This window comes from Brachionichthys hirsutus, chromosome 19 (genome assembly GCF_040956055.1).
Source record: "Brachionichthys hirsutus isolate HB-005 chromosome 19, CSIRO-AGI_Bhir_v1, whole genome shotgun sequence".
NCBI lineage: Eukaryota > Metazoa > Chordata > Actinopteri > Lophiiformes > Brachionichthyidae > Brachionichthys > Brachionichthys hirsutus.
The window spans coordinates 5,684,389-5,707,493 of record NC_090915.1 but is presented as its reverse complement, the minus strand read 5'-3'; the positions used below and the strand labels follow the sequence as shown (position 1 = coordinate 5,707,493).

The 23,105-nt window shown below is 40.7% G+C and overlaps 3 protein-coding genes across 3 annotated transcripts; 2 read left to right on the top strand and 1 right to left on the bottom strand.

Annotated features, from left to right (window-relative positions):
• Positions 1–1,509: 1,509 nt before the first annotated feature.
• On the bottom strand, positions 1,510–10,512 carry man2a1 (mannosidase, alpha, class 2A, member 1). Its single transcript, XM_068752799.1, has 23 exons — positions 10,372–10,512; positions 10,035–10,259; positions 9,537–9,681; positions 9,369–9,456; positions 9,203–9,286; positions 8,695–8,822; positions 8,436–8,609; positions 7,923–8,109; positions 7,512–7,689; positions 7,192–7,382; positions 6,693–6,890; positions 5,851–5,965; positions 5,470–5,537; positions 4,980–5,148; positions 4,551–4,787; positions 4,277–4,399; positions 4,074–4,188; positions 3,841–3,974; positions 3,614–3,755; positions 3,391–3,524; positions 3,020–3,214; positions 2,497–2,607; positions 1,510–2,424 (listed from the first exon to the last, which is right to left on the bottom strand). The coding sequence occupies exons 1-23, from the start codon at positions 10,510–10,512 to the stop codon at positions 2,254–2,256; spliced, it is 3,453 nt and encodes a 1,150-aa protein (XP_068608900.1). The 3' UTR covers positions 1,510–2,253.
• Positions 10,513–12,059: 1,547 nt separating this feature from the next.
• On the top strand, positions 12,060–14,220 carry atp6v1g1 (ATPase H+ transporting V1 subunit G1). The gene is made up of 3 exons (XM_068752923.1): positions 12,060–12,232; positions 13,327–13,427; positions 13,565–14,220. The coding sequence occupies exons 1-3, from the start codon at positions 12,151–12,153 to the stop codon at positions 13,736–13,738; spliced, it is 357 nt and encodes a 118-aa protein (XP_068609024.1). The 5' UTR covers positions 12,060–12,150; the 3' UTR covers positions 13,739–14,220.
• Positions 14,221–15,162: 942 nt separating this feature from the next.
• slc31a1 (solute carrier family 31 member 1) lies at positions 15,163–22,880 on the top strand. Its single transcript, XM_068752936.1, has 6 exons — positions 15,163–15,275; positions 18,906–19,021; positions 19,156–19,228; positions 19,390–19,558; positions 20,009–20,047; positions 20,978–22,880. Exons 2-6 carry the CDS (start codon positions 18,908–18,910, stop codon positions 21,177–21,179), a joined length of 597 nt encoding a protein of 198 aa, XP_068609037.1. The 5' UTR covers positions 15,163–15,275; positions 18,906–18,907; the 3' UTR covers positions 21,180–22,880.
• The last annotated feature ends 225 nt before the right edge of the window (positions 22,881–23,105 follow it).

Below are 23,105 nucleotides of genomic sequence, written 5' to 3'. Positions count from 1 at the left end.
AATAAACATATTGCATTGGATTTTAATCGCATATATATATACATATGTATACATATATTGGTCTAATAAGATAATTATATTGGCTAACCTTAATCTGACTATTATCTTCCAAATTATTATCTAAAAAACGTAAAAAATGTAAAATTATCTAGAAGTAAAATGTATCACTTATTTACTGGTATTACCCATCGTCACTATATTTTTTTCTCAATTATGTATATCCTCCGGAGACCCAGCCAGACAGTATGTCCTCTGTAATGGACAAATGTCCACTGCAGAGGACATGCTAACTGGCTGGGTCTCAGGAGGATATTTTTTTTGCTGTTTGTTTTTACATTGTCAAGTTAACACTTTCGTGCCTTGATGAAAGACTCCTGTGATTCAGCCAGGTCGGTGGAAGTTATGTTGGTGTTGGAGCTCCCCCTTGTGGCAATGGTAAGTATTAAAGAAACATACCCATATAGAGCAGTAGATGGGTGGACCAATAGACAAGTAGACCATGTCGACAGGCAGGTCAACAGGTAGACCGATCAATAGATAACCAGGTGGGCCTGCAGACGGGTGGACAGACTGGTGGACGACACTAAAACAAAGACTCCTTCTCCACATGATGACCTGTCAGTCATCATCCCAGTGTGCATTTCCGTAATGCGTCACCTTTTCTACCAGCAGCGTGGAGAAGGTGAAGTCCAGGCATAAAAGGAAAGAGATGATCTGTTCTGCCACACTGACTCAAAAGGTTCAATACCGAATCCTTTGTGTCTGGTCGTTTTTGCCGTGCAGATCTCTGCAGCACCTACGGGAGAGGAAGCGCTCGAGCAGATTTTGTGTTGAGTCCGATGGCTCTGTAGTTATATTTCCTGTCCTGTTACTACACAGGAACACTGGCCCAGATATTAAAAATAAAAAAATCAGCAGTCCTGACAGTCCACTGTAGTCTGTTCCTGTTCTGTTAGGTGGCCGGCCCAAATCAGACCGTGAGCAGAGATTGCTTGCAGAGCAACACTGTGTCAGCAGGTTGAACTTCCTTCCAGGAAACGCATCTTTCAGTCTGCTCCACAGTGAGGCAGGAGCGGAGGCGTATTCTGCAGCTTCTCCGTGTAATTCCGCAGGCCGACTCCTCGTCTTTTCACACCCGTCTGAAGTTGGCTGTCAATCATTTTGCAGTTATTGCATTTCATTTCTGAAATGTCCTATCAGACGTTTTGGTGTAGGTTGCCAGTGTCTGGGAGTTCATCCAGGTTGAAAGCAAAAGCCTCAAAAACAGTACAGACAAAGCAAATTCTTTGTAGCCAAGGAAGTGAAAATGATATGAACAAGCAAAACCCAAAAGAGAAGAAAAAGTGGAAAGTTTGGTGAAAAGGTATTAAACCATCAGTTATTTTCTGGACACTAAAAGTGTCAAAAGGATAGAACCATACCTCACTATGTTCATATTGGGACTTAATCTTGAAGACTGTTGCCCTGTTGTATAAATATAAATATACTCTGTCAACACAGTGGAAAATTAAAGAATAATTTATTTTTTATATTAAAATAACAGGCTTTACCAAAACCATTATCAAGAAAACAATTACAGCTTCACATTTTTAAAAGATTCAAGGATGTAAAAAAAAAAGAATTTTAAATTCTTCATATATCATTCAGAAAGAAAACGTACAGCCAATACAGAAAAACCCTGAAGAATTAAAAGTGTCCCTAAATGTTCCCTTTTACAGCAGAAAATGACAAAACGTTCAACACACTGAACACAATCAGCGCCGCTGATCAGCCGATCGGCAGCACAATCATGCATGACATTTTACTCACAGTTCCAATCCACCGTAAAGCAAACAATCATTTTAAAAGGAAATCACAGCAGCAGTTAAGACAGATACTCGCATAAACAAAAATTCAGCAGTCATTTTTGGCCTATTCTTATTGCCATAGCAGCCTCACCCATCTCCTTTAGACATTTCAGTGTTTCGTAAGGCAGCACAATAATTGTCAGTTTGACATGTAACCCTAAAAGACCCACCTGCTTGCCTTTTAAACAACCTCCACCTTAATGTAAAACAATCAAAGATGCATTAACTAAAATATTTACACTGATTCTTGCTCACCCTTTAAGAGTTTTAATGGTGTGATTTTTTTTTTAAATATGTTTTCTCCTTTGTCCCTGACATGTTATCATTCCCTGCTTCAGACGGACGGTCCTACGTTGGTACCAATTATTGCTGTCTCAGACTGGAAGTGCGTGATTTGGGACAGATGTCAGTCAATCTCCACACGGAACGCACTGATTTCCATTGGTCGGAGGAAAGCGACGCGCGGCAAATGCTGTTGTAGGGCGGATTCCGGCTCGTCGTCATCACGTAGCAATGTGAGGCCCGACCGTCGGACTGAACGGAACCGCAGAGGAAAGAAAAGGTCGTCCAAATCCACCTGAAGATGAACATAAAAGTAAATGTGCTCACATGAAACAAGAGCATCAGGCTGTGTGTGTGTTATATCCACCTCTTCATGTGTGCTCCATGTGCATGTCAGCGGCAGGTCAGGAGCAGAACTGCAGTCAAAGCCCTTCCTGTGGAGCAGGAGCGCCGCTTCCTGTGACGGATGTCCTGCTTTCTGTTTACAAAAAGATCACCTTTATTAATGATTAAAGATTTTATAAATGACATTCAGATTTATGGAGTATTTGTTTCTTTTCTAAACGTATTGCTTTTCTTTTTTCTGTTTCAATCAGCAAGTCAAATTTAAGGAATTCGGTTAAATTCAGGAAAAGTAACATTAATGTTCATCAAATAATCTCTTTAACCAGAAAAGCACTCGGAGAGCGCAGACCTCCGCCAAGCAGCTCATTCCCCTCCTAATTGGATTTACATCGTCCACATGGTGATCTGGAGTTTATGTGTATTTTTAACTGATTTTTGAATCCATGAATGGAGTTTTCAATGTTAAAATGTCCAGAAGACATTTTTGCATGATGGTTCATATCGGACACCTTTATAACTTTGATTTTGCACATTCAGGTGTTTACCTGTGTGTCCTCCAGTGTCCTCAGGTTCAGCAGGTGAATGTCACATGGCAGCGAGACGTCCAGTGGCAAAAAGGGGCGGAGTTTTGGCAGGTTGTCACCACTGACGGTGACCATTGTGATTGGTGGGTGGCAGAGGTTGAGTGAAGTCAGGTGGGCAAGCAGTGACAAGTGTTCGACTGAGGATCCATCTACTTTCTGTGAAAGGGGGGGGTAAGAAAAACATCAAAACTTAAGAACAGAAGAAAGAAAACACTTAAACGATTATTGATTGTTGGAGGGATTGATGCATTGGCTCTCGAGGACCGAGCAGCTGATCATTTTTCCCGATGAATCTCGCTGTAAATATCAAGATATTCCCGCCAACGCCTCACCTGAGCCGCGCCCCTCCTGTCCTCCAGCAGCAGATGGTAGAAACTCGCTGTCAGCTTGTTGTCAGTGACGCCCTGACCAAGACCACGGTTATCGTCCTGATTCAGCCGCCGGTCCAACATCACCTCCAGCTCACCTGCACAGGTGAGAGAGAGTGAGAGAAAGAGTTTAGCCAATCAACTCTGACTGATATTTTCATCGTGATATCCAGGTAGGTACACTCACCTGATCTAAGTGACGCGACCGCCTGACTCTGAGCAGACAGCAGAGACAAACGTGACACGGAGTCCTGCAGGAACGACGCCGACGTCATCGGGAAGAAGTTGGCCTGCAGGGGAAGCTTCGACAGAGTCTGACGCTGCTGCATCTGGAGGCGTGATCAATAAACTATCAATGCCAGACAGGCTATTTAATGAATGTTTCATTTCATTGTTAGCGTAATGAGCATGAACCTGGAAACCGTTGAGGTCGGAGTAGAAACGGTTGCCGCTGGCAATATTACTGATAAGGCGCATGGCGAGCTCGCGGTTGACCTCAGACCTGATGTCCACCACGTTAGAAATCTCTAGGTGTCTCCCAGCGGGTCCTGAGGGACACGTTTAATGTGAGTTCTATTGATAGGCATCGTACATCTATCAGCCAGGTCTGGCAGATGAAAATTAGGGCAACAGTTAACCATCATTACCATCCAGGTGATACAATCGGACTCTGTGTGTGAAGTGTTTGAAATAGGATGTGATGTCAGAGAAGACCGGACCTCTGGAGACCCGGACAAATGGGGGCTCTGAGGACGAATAGACCTGTGGAAGAGAGACGAGCACCGAGTCAGACAGAGAATGATAAAGCAAGAGGGAGAGAGAACAAAGAGAGTTCTTGTTCTGGTCCCACCTGGGCCCCCTTCTCCCCCGGCAGGAACAGGTAGGCTCCACTCTTGTCTGCTCGGGTTGTGGTTCCATACCACAGAAACTGGATCTGGATTTGATGGACCTCTCCAGATTGCAGACGGAGCTTCTATAAAAAGGTCAAATTTCGCAAGTAAAACCTTTTAAAGATATTTAATTGATGCCAAAAATCATTGATCATCCATGTTTAATTTAACACATTTTATATATTGAAATATTTCCCACGTATTCTGATGCATTTTCGGTTTTCAAATTCAGACCTGTAGCAGGCCCGTTTCTGTGGAGCTCCATATCTGGAAGTGCTTGTTGCTAAGAGACAAGGGGTCATCCCCTTTGGATCCATCTGGGTACAACACCCGGAAGTACTCGGAGTGGTTGGTCGGCAGATTGTCCTGATGGTAGAAGGTGTACTGAGCCCGGTGGGAGGAGCTAATGGGGGCTTTGGTCACATGATAGATGACAAGTGACAGAGGGGGAAGTTTAGCCACGAAGTCCAGCTGAAGGAGAAAATAGTGTTGAAAATGGACGTTTTGACACGGGCACATCCTATTCAGCCGTGATTGGGCAGTCATTCATCGGTCGAGTGGCTTTTACCAACAAAAGGACCACATTAAATACAATGATAAATGCACTGACCAATAAAAAGACATCATTTTACATAGAACAGTTTATTGAAAGCTTTCCCCTACCTGGAATATTTCAGAGGATGCCTGCCTTGGCTCCGCCCACACTGCAGAGATCTGAGCAGCTACTGGCTGACCCGTTTCTTTGTTGATAACACGAGCGTCTGGAGAATCGATGACGACACTGATGACTGAGGTACGGACCTGCTCTGTTGGGTTGAAGATGATCAACGTCCTGAAAGACAAACAACCTTTGATCAATATGAAACGTACATCAAATAAATAGATATAATTATACAGTAGTTAGATAGTATTAGATATGATCATGACAATGGTGACGATGAAGAAGATGAATTTACAAAGAATCTAATTGCAAGGCAAACAACACAAGAATCTCAAGCATTATTGAAGCCACATTTTCTTTGAAGAGCTATATTTAATCTCCAAATTTAAATACAGAGAAATGACTCTGACTGATCAGCTGCTTCTGATTAGCACAGCTTTTCATAATTCTCGTCACGTAAATATTCTGACTCCGTTTCTCCCACCTCCTCACCTGGGCTCATCGCTCAGCTTAAGTGGCGTCTTCTGAGGAAGAGAGTCCTGCGCCAAGATCATGTCATCCTAACAAGAGATCACATCGTTAACCTGTGACAGACTATTGATTGCATGATTGCGTTATTTAAATATATCTGAGTCATTGTGATCCTAACTAGTGCCAGCCAAAGAATTTCAGGTTGGGTCAGAAATTTAAATCAATTAAATCCATTTGCAATGTGTCATTAATGATGATCAATGCTGGTAAAAGATAATGATGAATAGATTATACATAATAATTACAGATAAGAGATGATAGATATTAGATAATGTATTTTTTCAGTACAATACAGTATATGAACTGTAACATTACCACAAATAAAACAAAATTTCGAATCACCATTTGCAGGAAGGGCTGTGATTTGTCATGGTGGTACTGGCTCTTATCTAATAGAAGCAGCCAGTGGGCGGAGCTCTGGAGCACCTGGCGCAGGTTCAGGATCGAATGAAAAATTCTGCAGAATAATTAGCAACGTTGAATTTCAAACATTTGAATTTCTTCAGTTTTCAAGTTTTATTTCTCTATAAATTGAAATTTCACAGGATTTTATTGGGGAAAAAATCATCAAAGCTTCATTTAAAATATAAATCTACAAATTCAGATGTTAAAAATATTAAGCGAATGGAAACTACACTGTAAAAAAAATGCCAGTGGTATGCACATCGAATGGGAAAAATTCTTGTTAGACACTAATGCTATATGAGTTGTTATAATGGGATACTAATGCTAGCCGTCCACACAAACCGAGGCTGTACCTGCTACTGTCGCCAGTGATGTCGTCATCCTTCGAAAGAAAGCATGAAGGGACAAATGAGACAAAAAAAAAAGGCTAATGCTAAAGACACCTTCCAGGTGCTGTGATACCAACGATGATTTGATATCTACAAATGTCATCGAGGATCAATAAAAGTCTCATTTTAAAAATAAAAGCAAAAAAAAATCAAGAAGAAACAAGGCAACAATTTCATCAACAGTTGCTGAACAAATTCATTAAACACAATCTGCTTCCCCCTTCATGTTAGCATGGTAAGACAGCACACCATTTAAATTTTCTTGTACCCTTCGCTGAAATTAAAATGCAAGTATCAAAATTCTGCCTCCCCGTGGCAGTATCTAAGTTCTTCAATATCTGAAAACACCAAAATGCTAACAGGGTACTATGCTGAATAGTAGGTAGCCACCTGGTTCCATAGTCAGCCACCACAGGGTCACGGGCGGTACCGGTGATGCCATCATGGTGCTGGAACAGAGCAAGACTCTGCCTGCTCTCGCTCAGACGCTGAAAGTGCTCATGCGCCGGGAATTCAAGGACCAGATTACCTTGACCTAGGAAATGCTGTATTTCTGCCAACGTCAGGCTGAAGAGGATTTCTGTTGCTCTGTTGAAGAGATCACATGAAGCAGAAAAGAGACACAACATTTTCAAAAATATTTTCAAAAACCAATGTGATGTGGTAAATGCGAGTCTGTCCCAATGCGTCTTTAAACGTGTTGCTGAAATCAAATTGTAAATTCACTTTCAAAAAACAATCACATTTGTCTGCTTCAATATTTTCAATTACATATGTAGTTTAAATGATTTGCAAGTCACAACTGTTTCTATTTACATTTTTTCACCAGAGAGAGGGAGAGAGCAAGTGGGATAAATATACCGACAGACAGACAGACGGGATAACGTACCTGAGCATGGCCTCCAGCACTCTGTCGAGCCCTTTATAAAACGGTCTAGAGGTGAAGTATCCGCTCCAGTAATGGTCATCGCGGTCTGCATATGTGAAGAAGTCCCCTCGAAGGGTTGGTAGGGTCGTTCCTTCTGCATGCAGACGTTGATGAAGAGTTTCAAAGTAATCGGAAAGTGTCCCAAAACGAGCCTGGAAGCAAAGAGAAGACGATCACTCTGCTGAAGACAAGGCGGACCGCAGGGTTACACATGAGAGATGCTGATTGGGTTTCCACCCCTGAAATACCGCTCCCTCTTCCAAGGCGTACCAGAAATTCACCTTGATGTGGAGCTCTGGGTGCTGGTCAAAGTAGTCGAAGAGTTTCTGGTAGTTACTGAATTGAGCGTCCCACTCTTGTGACTGGGTGAATCTGAAGTCGTCTCCAAGTGGAACGAGAAGAACATGAGAGCGAAAGAGACGAGACTTCTGACGGTATTGGTCCAACAGGATTAGAGCTCTAAGAAAACGCAAGCAATGTGTCACAAACGATGATCAATACCAACACACCTGAGGATGATCGATACCATCTCACCAGAAATAGATTGTCACCCAAATTAATGTGTATGAAATAAATTCCTGACCTATAGTCAGTTAAATATTATTGATCACTAATGATCGATAAAGTTCAAGAACCCATCTTCATTATCAACAACACAGAAATGTTTTTTTTTTTTTAAAACTGGCCCTCACCTCTCCTCGACATTCTGCTCTGTGATTTGCTGTGGCGGTATCTTCCATGGACAGAAGACCCGCCCTCCCTGCAGGCGATGAAAATCAAACTGGCAACAGACGGCTGGGTTTGGACCGCACGTGTGCGGCACGTCATAGCTGTAGAAGGGCATCATGTGACAAGTGATGTCACTGTGTGGGGAAGAGTCTGACACGCAGGCAGTGGGCGGAGTGAGAGAAAAGCAAGTAACTTTAAACGTAACATAAATGAACATAAAGTAAATTCATCATCTTTTGCTTCATTTGGTGTTTTTTTTTTTTTTTTTGTTATGTTGGATTAAAAAAACTGAATTACGGTACTTGTGTCTGATCTTGACACAAACTTTCCTTGTTTTTTTTAAAAAAATGCATTTTGAATTTGATGCCACAACACACTGTAAGAAGTTGAAAGAGTGGCAAAGTTTCCATTTCATCATATTTAAAATTCAAAGATAATAATTGCAAAGTGACCGTGTGTTTATGACCAAAACTAACCCCAGCTCTGTCGCCATAGAAACTCAAGTATCTGTTGCTGAGCAAAGTGCTTCTTGACAGCGTAGTGAACGCGCTGGATCACCATGTCCCTAAGGCCCGCCCCCTTCAGCAGGTAAGTCATCGAGGGGGAGTGACCAAACGGATCAATTGCCCAACCGCAGCGTGGCTTCACACCTGAACCAAAGCATGATATTTAAAGAGATGACGTGTTAATGATGTCACACATTGAGAAGGGAGGTGTGGCGGTATTGACATGAACCTAGGTGTCGCTGTATCCACTGGTGTCCCTCAATCAGTTGGTCCAAAAGTGCAAAGTAGTGAGAGTTGGCCTCATCAGCCATCACCCAGCCTCCCGTCACCAGCTCCAACTGGCCCTCCTTCAGCAGCCTGACAAGAATTCAGCAAAAACAACACAAAAGGACAAGTATAACATTGCATGATGATGAATAGACTTAAAACTAGATGATTGCTGATGTCAGTATCACTGAAACCTGAAGTAGTAACACTAGAAGTAGTAGTAATAGAGCCCTGTTGAGCATCTACCCTAGAATATCTGGACATGGTTGGACAAATTGGGGCCCAAAAATGTCACACACACACACACATATGTGAGAGCAAGGGTCATTGGTGTCTCAGACAGAATTAAACAGTTAAATAGCATGAGCAAGATTAAGGCAAAGAGATCAAATCTAGAGCGTTTTCCAATGTTTGACCGGTAAAAAGAAATACATAAAATGATCTGATGATAAAACAAACAAAAGTGTCACCGTTTGACCATCTCCCTCTTCTGATCATCGATGTCTTTCCACCACTTGGAAAAATAACTGATCTCTGCCCAGATCATCTTCCTCCTGAGAAACACAACACATGATGTTGTCAATCATTCATCTATAACAGCTTATGAATCAGTGAACCGAGACCCGTGATTGATACCTGCTGTCTTCAGTCAGCTTGGTTAGCATGTTGTCGAGGATGTGCCGGGTCTGATCCTGATAATAACCGTCAAACGTCTTCAACCAGCCTGACACACACATGAATTAACTTTTCTGTCTGCAGAGACTGGTCGATTACCGAATAAGTGATTATTTCACGTCCTCTCACCTGGGTCGTTGTGTGAATGAGGGACCAGGAAGACTTCCAGAGGCTGCTTGTCCCACTCATTACCTTCGTAAAGGATCTCAAATCCTTGTTTCCAGAGGCCGCCATCAGGGTTATCAAATGGGAGGAGGTCATAAACATCCAGCAACTAAAAACATAGACAATGCTCTGAAAAATACGCAAAAACAAATATCCTATATATGTAGTACTTATCAGTAATTATTAATACATGGATGTTAACAGACAGAACTACAGTGCACTACTTCATTAATTTGTTACCTCCCAATATTCAACATCTTACCGTAAAATATATATTTTTTTAAACTACAAAGACATTTCTAAAAATATTAATGTCCATTGTTATTGTAAATACTTGAAAAAATACTCCAGTGTTCTGTATTATATCTTAATAATTTAAAATAGAAAACAAAAACCTTAAAAAGGAACATCCAGACAGTACCAAAACACCAAAAACTAGAGCTATTAGCATGCTAAGCTAACCTGTACTCCATCAGTGGCCTTCGTTCCTTCAGCCGACTGGCAGCCAGGCAGCTTCGTGTTCAGTCCAGTGGCGGCGGAGGAGCTGCCGTTAGCCTTTCCTCCTTGCCCTATCTTCATTGATGCTTTGTGCTGCAGGATAGAGTCACGTAGCGTAGCAACCAGACGATTGTTGTCACTGATGAGACGCTCCAACCTCTCAATCTTCTGTCGAAGGACTGACAGATCCTGCAGGCAAAGATTTTCATTGGCTGGACAACAACGCTGAACTCTAATGTCAAACATGTTTTGTTTTGGGGGTTTTTTTTACAAAAGGATGTCTTGACGCTTGATGACTCACATCAGCCTCGTGTTCAAGAGGCGTCTCCTCGCCGAAGTGAAGCTCCGTCTTCTGCATCAGCTCCAGCTTCCAGTAAAGTATCATCAGCGCCGTGAAGAAGATTCCGCCAACCAGAATGGCCAATGTTTTACTCCTTTTCATCACTTGAAAAAAGATTAATATTTCATGGAGAACCAAATTTAAAGGGGTTAAAGGTGACATCCAATCACTCATGACAATGGACAGCAAAATACACTGCAGGAAAGAGTATGATGTCACATCCTGTCTCCACTATGTGGAGAACACTGTGCTGGTGCCCAGTGTTTTGTTAATTTATCATCTGCTCTGCTTTGCTATGAATTGATCTTTAAGTGCTTTAACTTTTCATTTGGAGGGCTGTGCAGTAAAATAGAAAGTAAAATGCAACAGGTTGAATGGAAGCATGTGGTGATGTAAGGAATAGAGGTCAAATCCACTGTGTATAGCTCTTTAGCATCACAACTTATCGATATGTGAGATGTGCAATTGGATTTTAGTGGTGAATGCATTGTTTCATATTCCCATTAATCAGATATGTTCAGAGATATAACGTCCAAATGTCAATATATATTTAAAAAAAAGAACATTTCCAGAATACAGAAGATATTTTTATGTACCAAATGTTTCTGCTTCTTTTCAAATTTGTTGATTATTAGCCTTCCATTTTTTTTTTTACTTTCAACAGCAGTCAAAAACTGTTTGTCACAAACAAAATAAGTCGCACTTCCTGACCTATACTAAACGCGTAGCCATTCAATAAAAATGTAACGAGCCTCAATTAATTCCACACATATCTGCATGCAAACAATATCATTAAATTAAATTACATTTACAAATTGCAAGTGACTCGTACATACTCTAGGGTGCGCTATTCAGTCATACCTGATCAAAGTGAGCCCTGAAGCGTTCCTTAAAATGAGTTCAAAATCTGTAGAGATTAGGCAGGTTCCGTCAGTAGATAAACACGACAAGCATATAAAATGTTGCCTTTTGACATAACTAATTGTGACTCATGCACGTCTCAGGAATATGAACAAAAATGTAATTCCATTATTTAAATAAAATTAACCCATTGGACTCACTGAACTTCCGCGTTGGACAAACTGCAGCAGCAGGCCACGTCACTTCAACAGTAAATGCGTAGCTGTCTGACTTCACCTATCCGCAAAAACAGACTTCAACTAAAAAAAGGTTCAACCGAAAATAAATAAAGTTAAATAAAACAAAGTTTGTCGTTCCACTGCAGGAGTATGAGCTCCTGCTGCGCCTGCTCGCAGCTGTTTGTTTTGCTTCCGGTTTCCTGCTGCTGACAAGCACTAATCCTACGTCACTTCCTGTTGAGGATTGTCTCCATGTAAGAAAACATGAATGGCATGGCATTCAGGTTGAGGAAGAAAAATACCAAATCAATGGTTAATAAATGCATTATTATTATTATACAACATTTATTGTTTCCACTGCCTGAGATGAGAAGTCAGTCTTGGTCCAAAAAGACTGCACTGATTCAAAAGGAAAACTACAGAACATTTTGTTATTTTAATAAAGTCAATATTTTCATTGTCTCGTCTACAAGAAGAAGGGTGGATGGATGTAATTAATAGTTCGTAAACAGAACTATTATGGGGAGGCTGAGTAAAAAAGCAGAAATGCTCTCTCGTGACGAAGTCACGTGAGTGTGACGTCACGTCAGCTGACTGTTAGGGTAGCAGACGACCTTCATTTCAACGTATTTCTCCTGGTTTGTTCTGTTGTCGGTCCATCATGGCGAGTCAGTCTCAGGGCATTCAGCAGCTGCTTCAGGCCGAGAAAAGAGCCGCCGAGAAGGTAGCCGAAGCCCGCAAACGTAAGTACGACGGGGCGCCCTGCCGCGGCCCACAGGTCTGTTAGCCTGTTAGCCTGTTAGCCTGTTAGATGGTTTTGACGCTTAAAACGGTGAAAATCAGGTGAGATGAGGAGCAAAGAAAGGAGGAATGACAGCAGTGGGAGACACCGAGAAAGAAATATTTTAATTCACCATATCAGAAGTATCGGGTTTAATCTGAAAGTAGAAAAAGTCATGCCCATTGATAAACTGAACATATGGTAGAATCCTAACCAAATACTCTTTAGATTCCTATGGTAGAATAAACCCATTCAAATTATATATTTTTTTACAATCAGAATATGTATGTATGTATATTTTTTCTTACACCCCCTCACTGCCTTTTATTTTATGTTATTTTATTTGGCCTTTTATTAAACCAGATCATTCTGTTCAGAACCAGTTCTCATTTACGACAGCTTGGCCAAACTGGTTTTAACTTCTTCTTTTTATGTCTTTTGTTTGAAGTCATCAAACTTTTATCAGCATCTGGGGAGAGCTTGTAAAACAGAAGAAAAACACTGTAATTAAGGGGCAGTTTAATGCTATTTTAAAGTTCAAACTGTGCCAACACTCAATTTGACATGGAACAAAGTCGGCCTGAGTGAACACACACACACACATTTTAAGTTATATATTCAAAATAAAAAAAAGACAAATACTAGCATTGCAAACTGTGCCAGTACAGCTTGTATGTTGATGAATGTTTGCTTCATTATTATCATGTTCTCTGCTCATATTAGAACCGCATGTTGACCAGCCATGTTATGTTTTTGGTGCGACTTCCTAATGGTGGCATGACTCAGCCGCTGAGTATCGTGAGACGCGGTAATGGCGCCTTGTGATACGAGGTCATGGAGAATAAATGATCATCAACCGGGGAGGATCTGCCTGCAGTCGTCATTTGTAGCAGAAACAGTAATTTCAGCATCAAAACGTACAGAAGGCCCAATAGTGAAATCTTCTTTTAATCAGCTGTTTGCTATAAACAAATGTCAGAACAGTCTTCTTTCTGTCGCGCCCCCCCACCCCGACCCCCACCCCTCTGACGTGTTGTGGCTGTCTCTCCTCTCCAGGTAAAAACCGGCGTTTGAAGCAGGCGAAGGAAGAAGCTCAGGCTGAGATCGAGCAGTACCGACTGCAGAGGGAGAAGGAGTTCAAGACCAAAGAGGCTGCTGTACGTTACTGCGCACAGTACAACTGAAAATATCTCTTCCAGTACTAATGAAATGATAATAACGAAATACTACTTGTACAGTATGTGTTTGTAAAATGTTCTGTTTATAGTTAAAGTTGAATGTTTCTCCTCCCCAGGCCCTTGGGTCCCATGGAAACAGCGCCGTCGAGGTGGATCGCGACACAGTTGAGAGAATGGGTCGTATCCAGGCCAGTTACCGTGGAAACCGGGACAAGGTGCTCGGCGAGCTACTACAACACGTCTGTGACATCAAGCCAGAATTTCATGCTAATTACCGTGTGTTTGGTTAAGGAAGTGAAGCAGAAGACCATGAGGGGAGGGGGGGAGCAGGGCAAACAAGATAATTTAGCAACATTAGCACCGGTATCTTCAGTTACAGCCACTTGAGAAACATTTGTTTACAGACATTTAATTTATACATTCCAAACTTCTTGTTCTCCTGCTCAGTTCTAAGATGAGAGTGATGATAAATGTTTTTAACTGTGTTGTGTTTATGATGTATTTAAATGCAAATTATTTTTTTGTTTTTGTTTTAGTATTTGCTGGATTGAATTTAAGTCTTTCTGAGAGAAACTCAGTCAGTCAACTGTCTGTACAAGAAGTCAACGCTTGTCTGTTCGCTGAACTGATCGGCTTGAGATGGTGGAAAGTGTTTTTTGTGAAATGCCACAGTTTGGTATTTTTGTCCTGTGTGTAACCTTCCTGTTGTTCGTGAAGTGATGCTGAAAACAAACTATTAAACTGAATATTGATTGGATACTGCGTACCAATACTGAGATGCTGCTTTGTGAATGGCTGATGTTTGACATGAGATTGAGACTTCGTCAGTCCACAACTACTGGTAATAAATCTGTAACAGCACTTCCAGATAGATTAAACAATATAACTCCTAAATAAAGGTGTGTGTGTGTGTGGGGGGGGGGGGGGGTTAAAACTATAAGACTCATAAAAAAACAAGTATTTTCATTGCTCTCTGATTTGATTTGCTTTGGGGTCTCCTAACGGGACAAGCCGAAAGAGGAGTAGTAGTTGCTATCCATCCATCTTCTACCACTTGTCCGAGGCAGCAGTCTGAGCTGGGACGCCCAGCTATCCCTCTCCTCTAACTCTTCCGGTGGATCCTGAGGTTTTATTATTAGATAATAATTATTTATTGTATAGAGTTGTTACTAGTCATACAAATGGTTTTAGGTTGAACAGTAAAAACTACATTTCTTTGAAGATTGTAAAATAAATTGGTACTCTGATGTATCAACGGCTTCATAAGGGTTTGATAATAAGAAATGAAGTTGTTCGTCCGCAATCCGGTAAGGGACAAAAGTGGTCAAGAAGATGAATGAATGAATGAATGTTAGTGTCAGTCAGTTCGGAGTAATCCAGAATGTCCAATGCCACTTTGATGTCGTTTAAGTCTGTAGTTCTACTAGTGGAATAACCTTTTTGGCTACTTTATTTAAAAAAACAAAAAACAAAACTATAACCTAATTTCAAGACAGAAAATAACACGACCGACGTAAAAATATCACTAACCTACAATTACTAGTGCAACGACGTGGACCTCTGCGGCCGCACCGCTTACGTGGCTCCAGCGAGGCCCGCCTCTTCTCCGCTGGATTCTCCCCCTCTGATTGGTCAAAAACAATTGTGTGCTGCGTTAAGACGTCATGACGCAGTAAACACGGAAGCTGTGTGGCAGAGCGGTGAGGCAGACGAAGAGAGGTGGTCTCGACTTTCTTCATATATTTTTTTTCCATTTTTCTTGATTGTCTTTTATTCGTGTCGGTTTTTTTGTAGCCAGTGCGAAGAAGAAGTCACAACTATTTGCAGGTAAACCCGCATTCTGTGCATTTAACTCCTGATTAAGTCCAGTGACCTCTGCTCCCGTAGATACACTCCAGCACTCTACACACTTACCTTTCTCAGTTAAGAATCAACATGTAACATGTTTCAGAACATGACCCAAATTACGTCCAGGTCACTGCCGCTTCCGCGTGTTATTCTTGCCGAATCTGGAGAAGGTTTAAAGGGAGTCTGATCCCTAAAGGTGAGCTTTAATGTCCTAAATAGGCCGGATTCGCTAAATGAGTTTATATAATAACCCTTAGTTTTATTCCCGTAAATCTGATTCAGTTTCACTTCAATCAAGTTCAGTGCATGTTCATTCAATATACATAGTTATAGTAGGTTACCATAGCAACGACCAGACTAGTTTTTTCACATTATTTATTGTCGATGATATAAATATTAATGATATATTAACAATGACTTTATGAATGAAAACAGGATTTTATTACCAAAACAGTTTTTAGACCAATTATTATTTCTTCTCCATTAACACACACATCGAGTTCACTGTTTAAGACGTGACTGGCTATGTATGCTGTGCTAACCATTTGCACATGGCAGCTTTCTTGTTCAACCTAAATGTAAACAGTGAAGAACAAGCGGTATAACTTTCAATCATTCTTTCCTCAGAAGGAGAGAATACTCGGACAACTAGAAAAACGACACCACAGGCAGCAAGCAGGAAGGGAAACGTTTGACTTACAGTAAACCAGGAAATCAACCAAGTCATTGTCATGACTTGGGCTGCACACCAGACCAGTGTTACAGGAACATACCCAGGAGCTCATTGAGGACCGCAACGGCTGCCAAAGGCTGGCTGGAGGTTTCCAGTAAACGCCATAACATTAACAGGCAGGAGGCGGCGCTAGAAGTGGCGTTGATGAAGATGCTGAGGTTCTCCTTGGGAGTGACCGGGTTGGGTAGGATTAGAAATCAGACAATAAGAGGGACAGTGAGGGAGGACATGAGAGTGGCTGGTGTCGGGGAGGACGATGCAAAGGACAGGGTGAAGTGGAAAAGGTTGGGTTGCTGTGGCGACCCCTCACGGGACAAGCTGAAAGTACAGTAGTAGTAGTAACCATGACATTAACATGATGGTACAAAAGAATGGCAGCATGGATGAAAAAAATCACAGCTGGATTCTCTCCGGAAGATATATCTTCATCAAAATGTTTGATTTTAGCTATTTAAAGTTTTGTATATTTTTACTGATTGACAATAGCCATTAAAGTACCCCACAATAACTGTTGTGCCTCTGAGACAACATGGCCACTCCTCCCTTGAGTGGTCCTCTTAGACAGGTTTGACTGTAATCAGCTGTGACCATTTTAGAGGACAAACAAAGGATAAGCACCAAAACACAAGGTAGCGCTGATCGCGTCATCAACGCGTAGAAGTGATTTTTAAATGAAACATTTTACAAAGCAGTCTGGTACATCATGATCCTACAGTGAATATTAATAGCTGTTAGGAATGCCTTTCCGGTGTTGGGATTAGTTACAATGTGGTCGAGTATCTTCAACAAATCCTGCCTTGCTTTGAATGAACAATATGATAATATCAGTCACTGTCTCAGCAGTGAATGTGGACCAAACATGTTGGGATTAGACCCAAATAGTATGACAATGGGAGACTGGAGACTTTCCCACGCCACATCTGCTTGACTTCTAATAGCGTCAGGGTCGTGGACTACCGGTATATGCTGAGCAGGCATATTTGTTGTAGTTCTCGTAAGGTGGTGGTCCACATGCGGAGTGTTTGCTGTGTGTATTTACCCCTCAGGGGGATGCACAGCCAGTAGCTAAAGCTTCTTTTTTTTTTTCCTGCAGCTTTTACACTTTGAGTAAACCTGGTATCTGACTGGACTGTGAACGGTCAATGATACACTGATAGCCAGGACAATCTGGTCGTGTGTCACGCATGGTGACGAAACATTGTGTGAGAAGAAGACACGAGCTTTCATTTTCTATTTTCAGATCATTTAGCCGTCTTTCCTAACTTTGCTCGGGGCGGTTAGCTGCTCTTTGTTAACTAATAAGAATGAAAGGCTTTGTAAATTTTCCGCACACACAACCTTTAACATCGAGACTTAAAATAAGTATTTGTTTGAAGAAGATAGAAACTATAAGACGTTTAAATTTAGACTGTGAGTGTGTAAAATGACTTCTCATTTCTGTTTTTTTCCTTCAGTCTCACATCTTCTCTTCTGTCTCCACTCCTCATAATTAAACCGATTGAAGTAAAGGTTGATTTATTATTTACGTGGCTTTTTATAAATACTCCATATCTACAATGTCAGCATTAAGATGTAGTACGATTTGTACTGGTTCACATTATGCTAATCTTTAAGATGTGGGACATAAATTATGGCTCAGTGAGCTCCTGGGATCAGGTTGTCTTGTTCCAATTGTGCTTTAGAGGCTTTATCTCTGTCTGCTTCATTGAGTTGGCATTTTCAGCCCAAGATACACTTACGCAAGTTATTGGCTGATAAATCCTCCAATCTGCTCTGATTGGATCACCCCTGCTTTTGTCGGTCCACTCTTAATCAGCTATTCGCGACATTTGCAACCCTGTAGAGAAAATTGGTTTTATTATTACAAGTATTAAATTGGTATTTTATAGTTACGACATGCTTAATTGCAATAATTCATTCTACTGCTCCGTCTGTTACTACTGTTTTGTACTAGTACAACTAATAAGATACTACAGGTGTCATGACAGACAGTGATGGCGATTAGCCGTTTAAGTGTTGCCGATGGCAGCGGCTGACCTTCCTGTCAATTTTAGCCCGATCTAATTGGCTGATGGTAGAGAGATTGGCTCATTCTGCCTCCTATAGCCTTGGGGCCTGACAGCCAATCAAATTATAGCAGGACATCTGCTTGCTGATGTCAGGCCGTTACTATGGTTACGACACCAAGACCAGTTGCTCGGGTTGTCATCGGCGTTTCAGTGCATTTTTCTCTTTGGTTGGGTCAGCATCACTTTGAATGAGGAGGTAAGGTAAGGGTCATTTTTGTCTTGTCTTTAAAGCGATTTTTACATTTGGTAACAAGTTGAGCAATTGGAAACCTCAACGGAGGCTGTCAGAGCAAAGAGGAGCTTCAAACAAACCATTCATGTCTTTGACAGTAAGCAATTCATGTAAGCAAGGATGACCGCCTCTAAACCGACTGCACTACTTTAGGCACTCTGAGCATGGTCATGGAAATGAGAGGGTTAATTTGTATAATAGGAGAGAGAGTGGTTTTATATTGTGAGGAATTTAGTGTGATTCCAGATCAACTTTGTCAAGTTTGAATATTGATGAAACTGGTTCCAGTCTCAGGATCTGTTCACACAGCATTTTGGAAATTATCTTCGACAAAACTTCTGACCCGAAACACTTCCTGCGTTTAACAACCTCACAGGATGTTAAATACCTGAAATTCCACGCAGGCAGCTTTCAAGCAAAAGTCGAGTTACTTCCGATTCAGCCCACAGCTGACTTTACGATCACCCAATGGCATCATGGGACCAGTAGTTTGGAAATATGCAGCGCGGGTTTCTATTAAGTCAGACAAAGATCTTCTGTAAACGAACTCATGAATATAAACTTCTCTTCTGCAGCCATGAACCACAGCTCCATGGACCATTCCCACCACGGTCATCAGCATACTGTGGCCCCGCCCACCACCACTGGACATGATCATGGAGGAGGAGGACATGACGGGGGTGGCGGCATGGTGGGAGTGAGAGAGTGGGAGTGTTCCGACATCATGTGGGAGTGCCCCCCCCCACATGATGTCGGTATGCAACTTGTGTTTTGGTTGATGCCTTGTGGAGCTTTCTGGCTGACACTGTGATTGCTGTTGCCTAGGCGATGACCTTCTACTTTGGTTATAAGAATGTGGAGCTGCTATTCAGCGGGCTGCTCATCAACTCACCTAGAGGTCTGTCTATTTATGTGCAATTTCTAAATGTTAATATCAAATATGAAGCATATATTTTAATAATGAGATGTAGTTTTAATATTTAGGTTTTCTTCTATATGAGAAGTTTCATAGACATTTACATTTTAATTTAGCCCCCCCCCCCTCTGTCTTCCAATCAGAGATGGTCGGGGCATGCATCGGTGTGTTTCTATTGGCTGTCTTGTATGAGGGCTTGAAGATTGGCCGTGAGACGCTGCTGCGTCGGAGCCAGGTCAATGTTCGCTACAACTCCATGCCGCTCCCAGGGAGCGATGGGACCGTGCTGATGGAGACACACAAAACTGTTGGGTAGGTGGCAAATGCTAACAGCAATGTACACACAAGAGTAATGATGAACACATGATTAATAATAATTAAATTACATTTGATTCCGTTTCCTTAATCGTCAAACGATACATGGTCAAGAATCGAGCTTTAACTTTGGTCAGGGGATGCCAGGTTTGATGCTTGCCCATATCACAGGTCATTTTTTGAACATTAAATCAATAATGTAACAAGTTATTAACATAATCAGATCTGATGATGAACACATCATAGAACCAGAATGTTGTTCATAAAGTCCGGTGAACAAAGAAGAGTTTATGGCCGTGAGAAATATCATTTATTCATGTGTTGATCATTTAATGTTGTTAATAATGACATATTGACTGACATACTCTACAGGATGACTACCATGCTATTAGTTGTGTGATCTACAGTCATATAATGTAAGTGTGATGTGTTTACCATAACTGACAGTCGTTATTTGGAGGGGGCGGACCATCCTGTTGGACTAAGGTACGACTTTTCAGAACTCTCTGTCAGGAACTGTAAGGTTCAGGTTCTGGCCCCATATTGGTTCTGTGCTTGAGTCTTTTTCTCGTTCTGGTTTTGGTTTTGTTCTGGTCCTGGCGTTGCTCCTGTTTCTGTGTTTGGTTCTGGCCTCAGTTCTGGCTGCTCCTGGCACTGCTTCTATTCTTGGACTTGGTTTTGATGCTGGTTTTGGACATGTTCCCTATCCTTGTTTTTCACTAGCATCATTTGACATGTCCTTATCAGACTGTTCAGATCATCTGATTCTAGTTAGAGTATCACAATAGTCTGACTGCATTGTCTCAGAAGGTCTCTTGAATATGAATTATCATGTGATCTCACGCTAATGCGGAATCTAAAGCTAACGGAATGTCATTGATTGTGAATGGATACAGATGATATGAGCAGTATTGTTAACACTAACTAATGTATTGGATTTGATTAACCGTTAAAAATTAGACATGATGGTTAAGGAAATAACTACGACTGTGAAAAGGTACATGCTTGACGCTAACAGCAGTGTAAAGCGACAAGTCAAAGTGACAAAATAATAAAGTTCAATTAACTAGTTAATAATGCCACTAGCATGTCAACATGCTATAATGCTAATACCAATAAAAATGAATGAACATAAATGCTAATAACTTCTGCTACTAATTGACTATTTATTCAGGCAGAAAGGGTTTTTTTTTTATCTTGTTAAACTGTACTGTATTTCTGACTACGGCTCATCATTGTTAATGGTAACATGAAAGGTTAAAAACACGACTTTAGGCAAATTGCTAATGGTGTAAAGATATTCTCTTGTATTAATATTCTGTATAATTGTTTATGCTAACAACAAGTGTCGTACATCAGGTATGGATTAACATGACATAAAATGCTAATGCTAACATCCTTTTCTTGTCCTCACAGACAGCGGATGCTAAGCCCCGGCCACTTCCTGCAGACCCTATTGCATATCGTTCAGGTGGTAGTCAGCTATTTCCTGATGCTCGTCTTCATGACTTACAACGCGTACCTCTGCATCGCCGTGGCAGCTGGTGCTGGCACAGGTTACTTTTTGTTCAGCTGGCGTAAGGCTGTGGTTGTTGACATCACTGAGCACTGCCATTAGCTTGTGCGCTAGCTAACTTAGCAGGTGGAGCAATCAGTAAATTCTAACAAACACTCAATGTTTGCCCGCTAGTCAAATTGGAACCACAATTTTAGTGACAAACTAATGTAGCACATATTGAAGATAGTGACAAATCTTATTTTCTAACCATGATAAACCAACACCTTGTTCTTGTTGGCATTTAAAATGCACATTAACATCTGTGGTTGGTGATTACCAAGTCCTCAACAAACCCTTTAAATGTTGTACTCGATATAAACAACTTTTATTTTCCTTTGGTGAATTTCTGCTAGTGGGTGAGCTGGACAATATCATTGGACAAAATTCCATCATTGTTTGTGCTATGACAACCTGAAGTTCCTTGCTGGATGTTGCTGCCTTAGATGCTAGCACAAGTATCTTACATTTTCAACTTTTTTAGTTTAACTAGAAGCTCTTTAGCAGAGAGACTAATGACAATACATACGGTATTTAAACATTTATTTAAAATAAATGTTTCATGCATCTGCATGAATCCTGACAATGACTTCTATCATTTCACAGCCAACTAAATTAACAAAAATGTAACGTTATAAAATTCTTCAAAACAACTCGATAGAAAAAAATCACCGGTTCTTTGGCATATATTTTAACATTTTCAAAACCTTTCATTTAATTTTTTTTTTATTGTTAAATATTAAAAAAGAGACACAAAATGGCTGTTTACACAGTTTTCTTTTAAATTAAATGTGAAGATTTTTGAGAAAGAAAACCATGTTCTAAAATTTGTCTGGAACATCTTTCTTTTTCTTGAGTCTTTTTGAGAACTTGTCTGTAAGTTGTGCTGTCAGAGCTCAGATGTTTGCTTCATTTATATTTGATTTTGAATTCTAAACCCTTTTCCCATGCAGCGTTTACTTTTCTTTTAAATACAAATGTCAAAACCCTTCTTGAAGCAAATAAACCAATTCGTATTGTCAGATGACATTTTATTTCATTTTTCCTTGGCCACCATCAGCCTTAAGCAGAAACATGCTGCCTTTAAACAGCGATAGACATCAGCCATCTGTGGAGACTCTGCTGGGTTACTGTAGTCTCTGCATTTGTTTTTATCTGAGATGAAATGTTGTAATGAGTCTGTTAGGAATCACCGAGCTAAAACTTTGACTGGTCTGTGATTGGAATTATCCCTTTTCTTGGAATAGACTTCAGTAGAATTCACTGTGATTTATTATTAGTTTTTTATTTTATTTTATTGATTTTCACTGAGATGTGGAGTTTACTTATTGTACCATTCAGGTTATGGGGACAGATTGCCATTACTGGATTGTTTTTTTAAAAACATCATTTAATTTCAATGTTGTTTTTATATGAGACAAGTCAAAACAAACTTTAACTTCACCGTGTGTGAAAGTAATGCAGACAATCATGGTCATGTTCTTTTGATCTAATGTCCACATACTTTTGGCCACATCGGTCATGCTGATCAGGTGCTGTATATCTTTGGCCAGTGCTCTTAGATGTCCATGAAACACTCGTCTGTCCTGTTAAGTGGGGCCAAATTCACAATAGTGGTTGGGTCAGTGTGGATATGTTAATTGTGATGAAAACTTTATGAAGGAAAATGCTGATACAGAATATTAACGTGTATGAATAATTATTTGTCACAAATGTTGGAATCATTGAGATAATAACACACAGAATAAAGTTAATGAAAAAAAACGTTTGTCTTGTCAGATTTAATAATTATCGTACTCTTTAAAATAATTACCGGTTGAAGTCGACTGAGCGACATCGTTTATCTTTAACTGGTGGTGTTTTTACTGGACTGGACTGACACTAACTGTTCCTGGATCAGATGTTCCCTTCCTTTGTGAGCACATTCATTTTCCTATGGTTATGTTATAATGTATGTTTGTTCAATTTGGCATGTTATTATTTGAAATG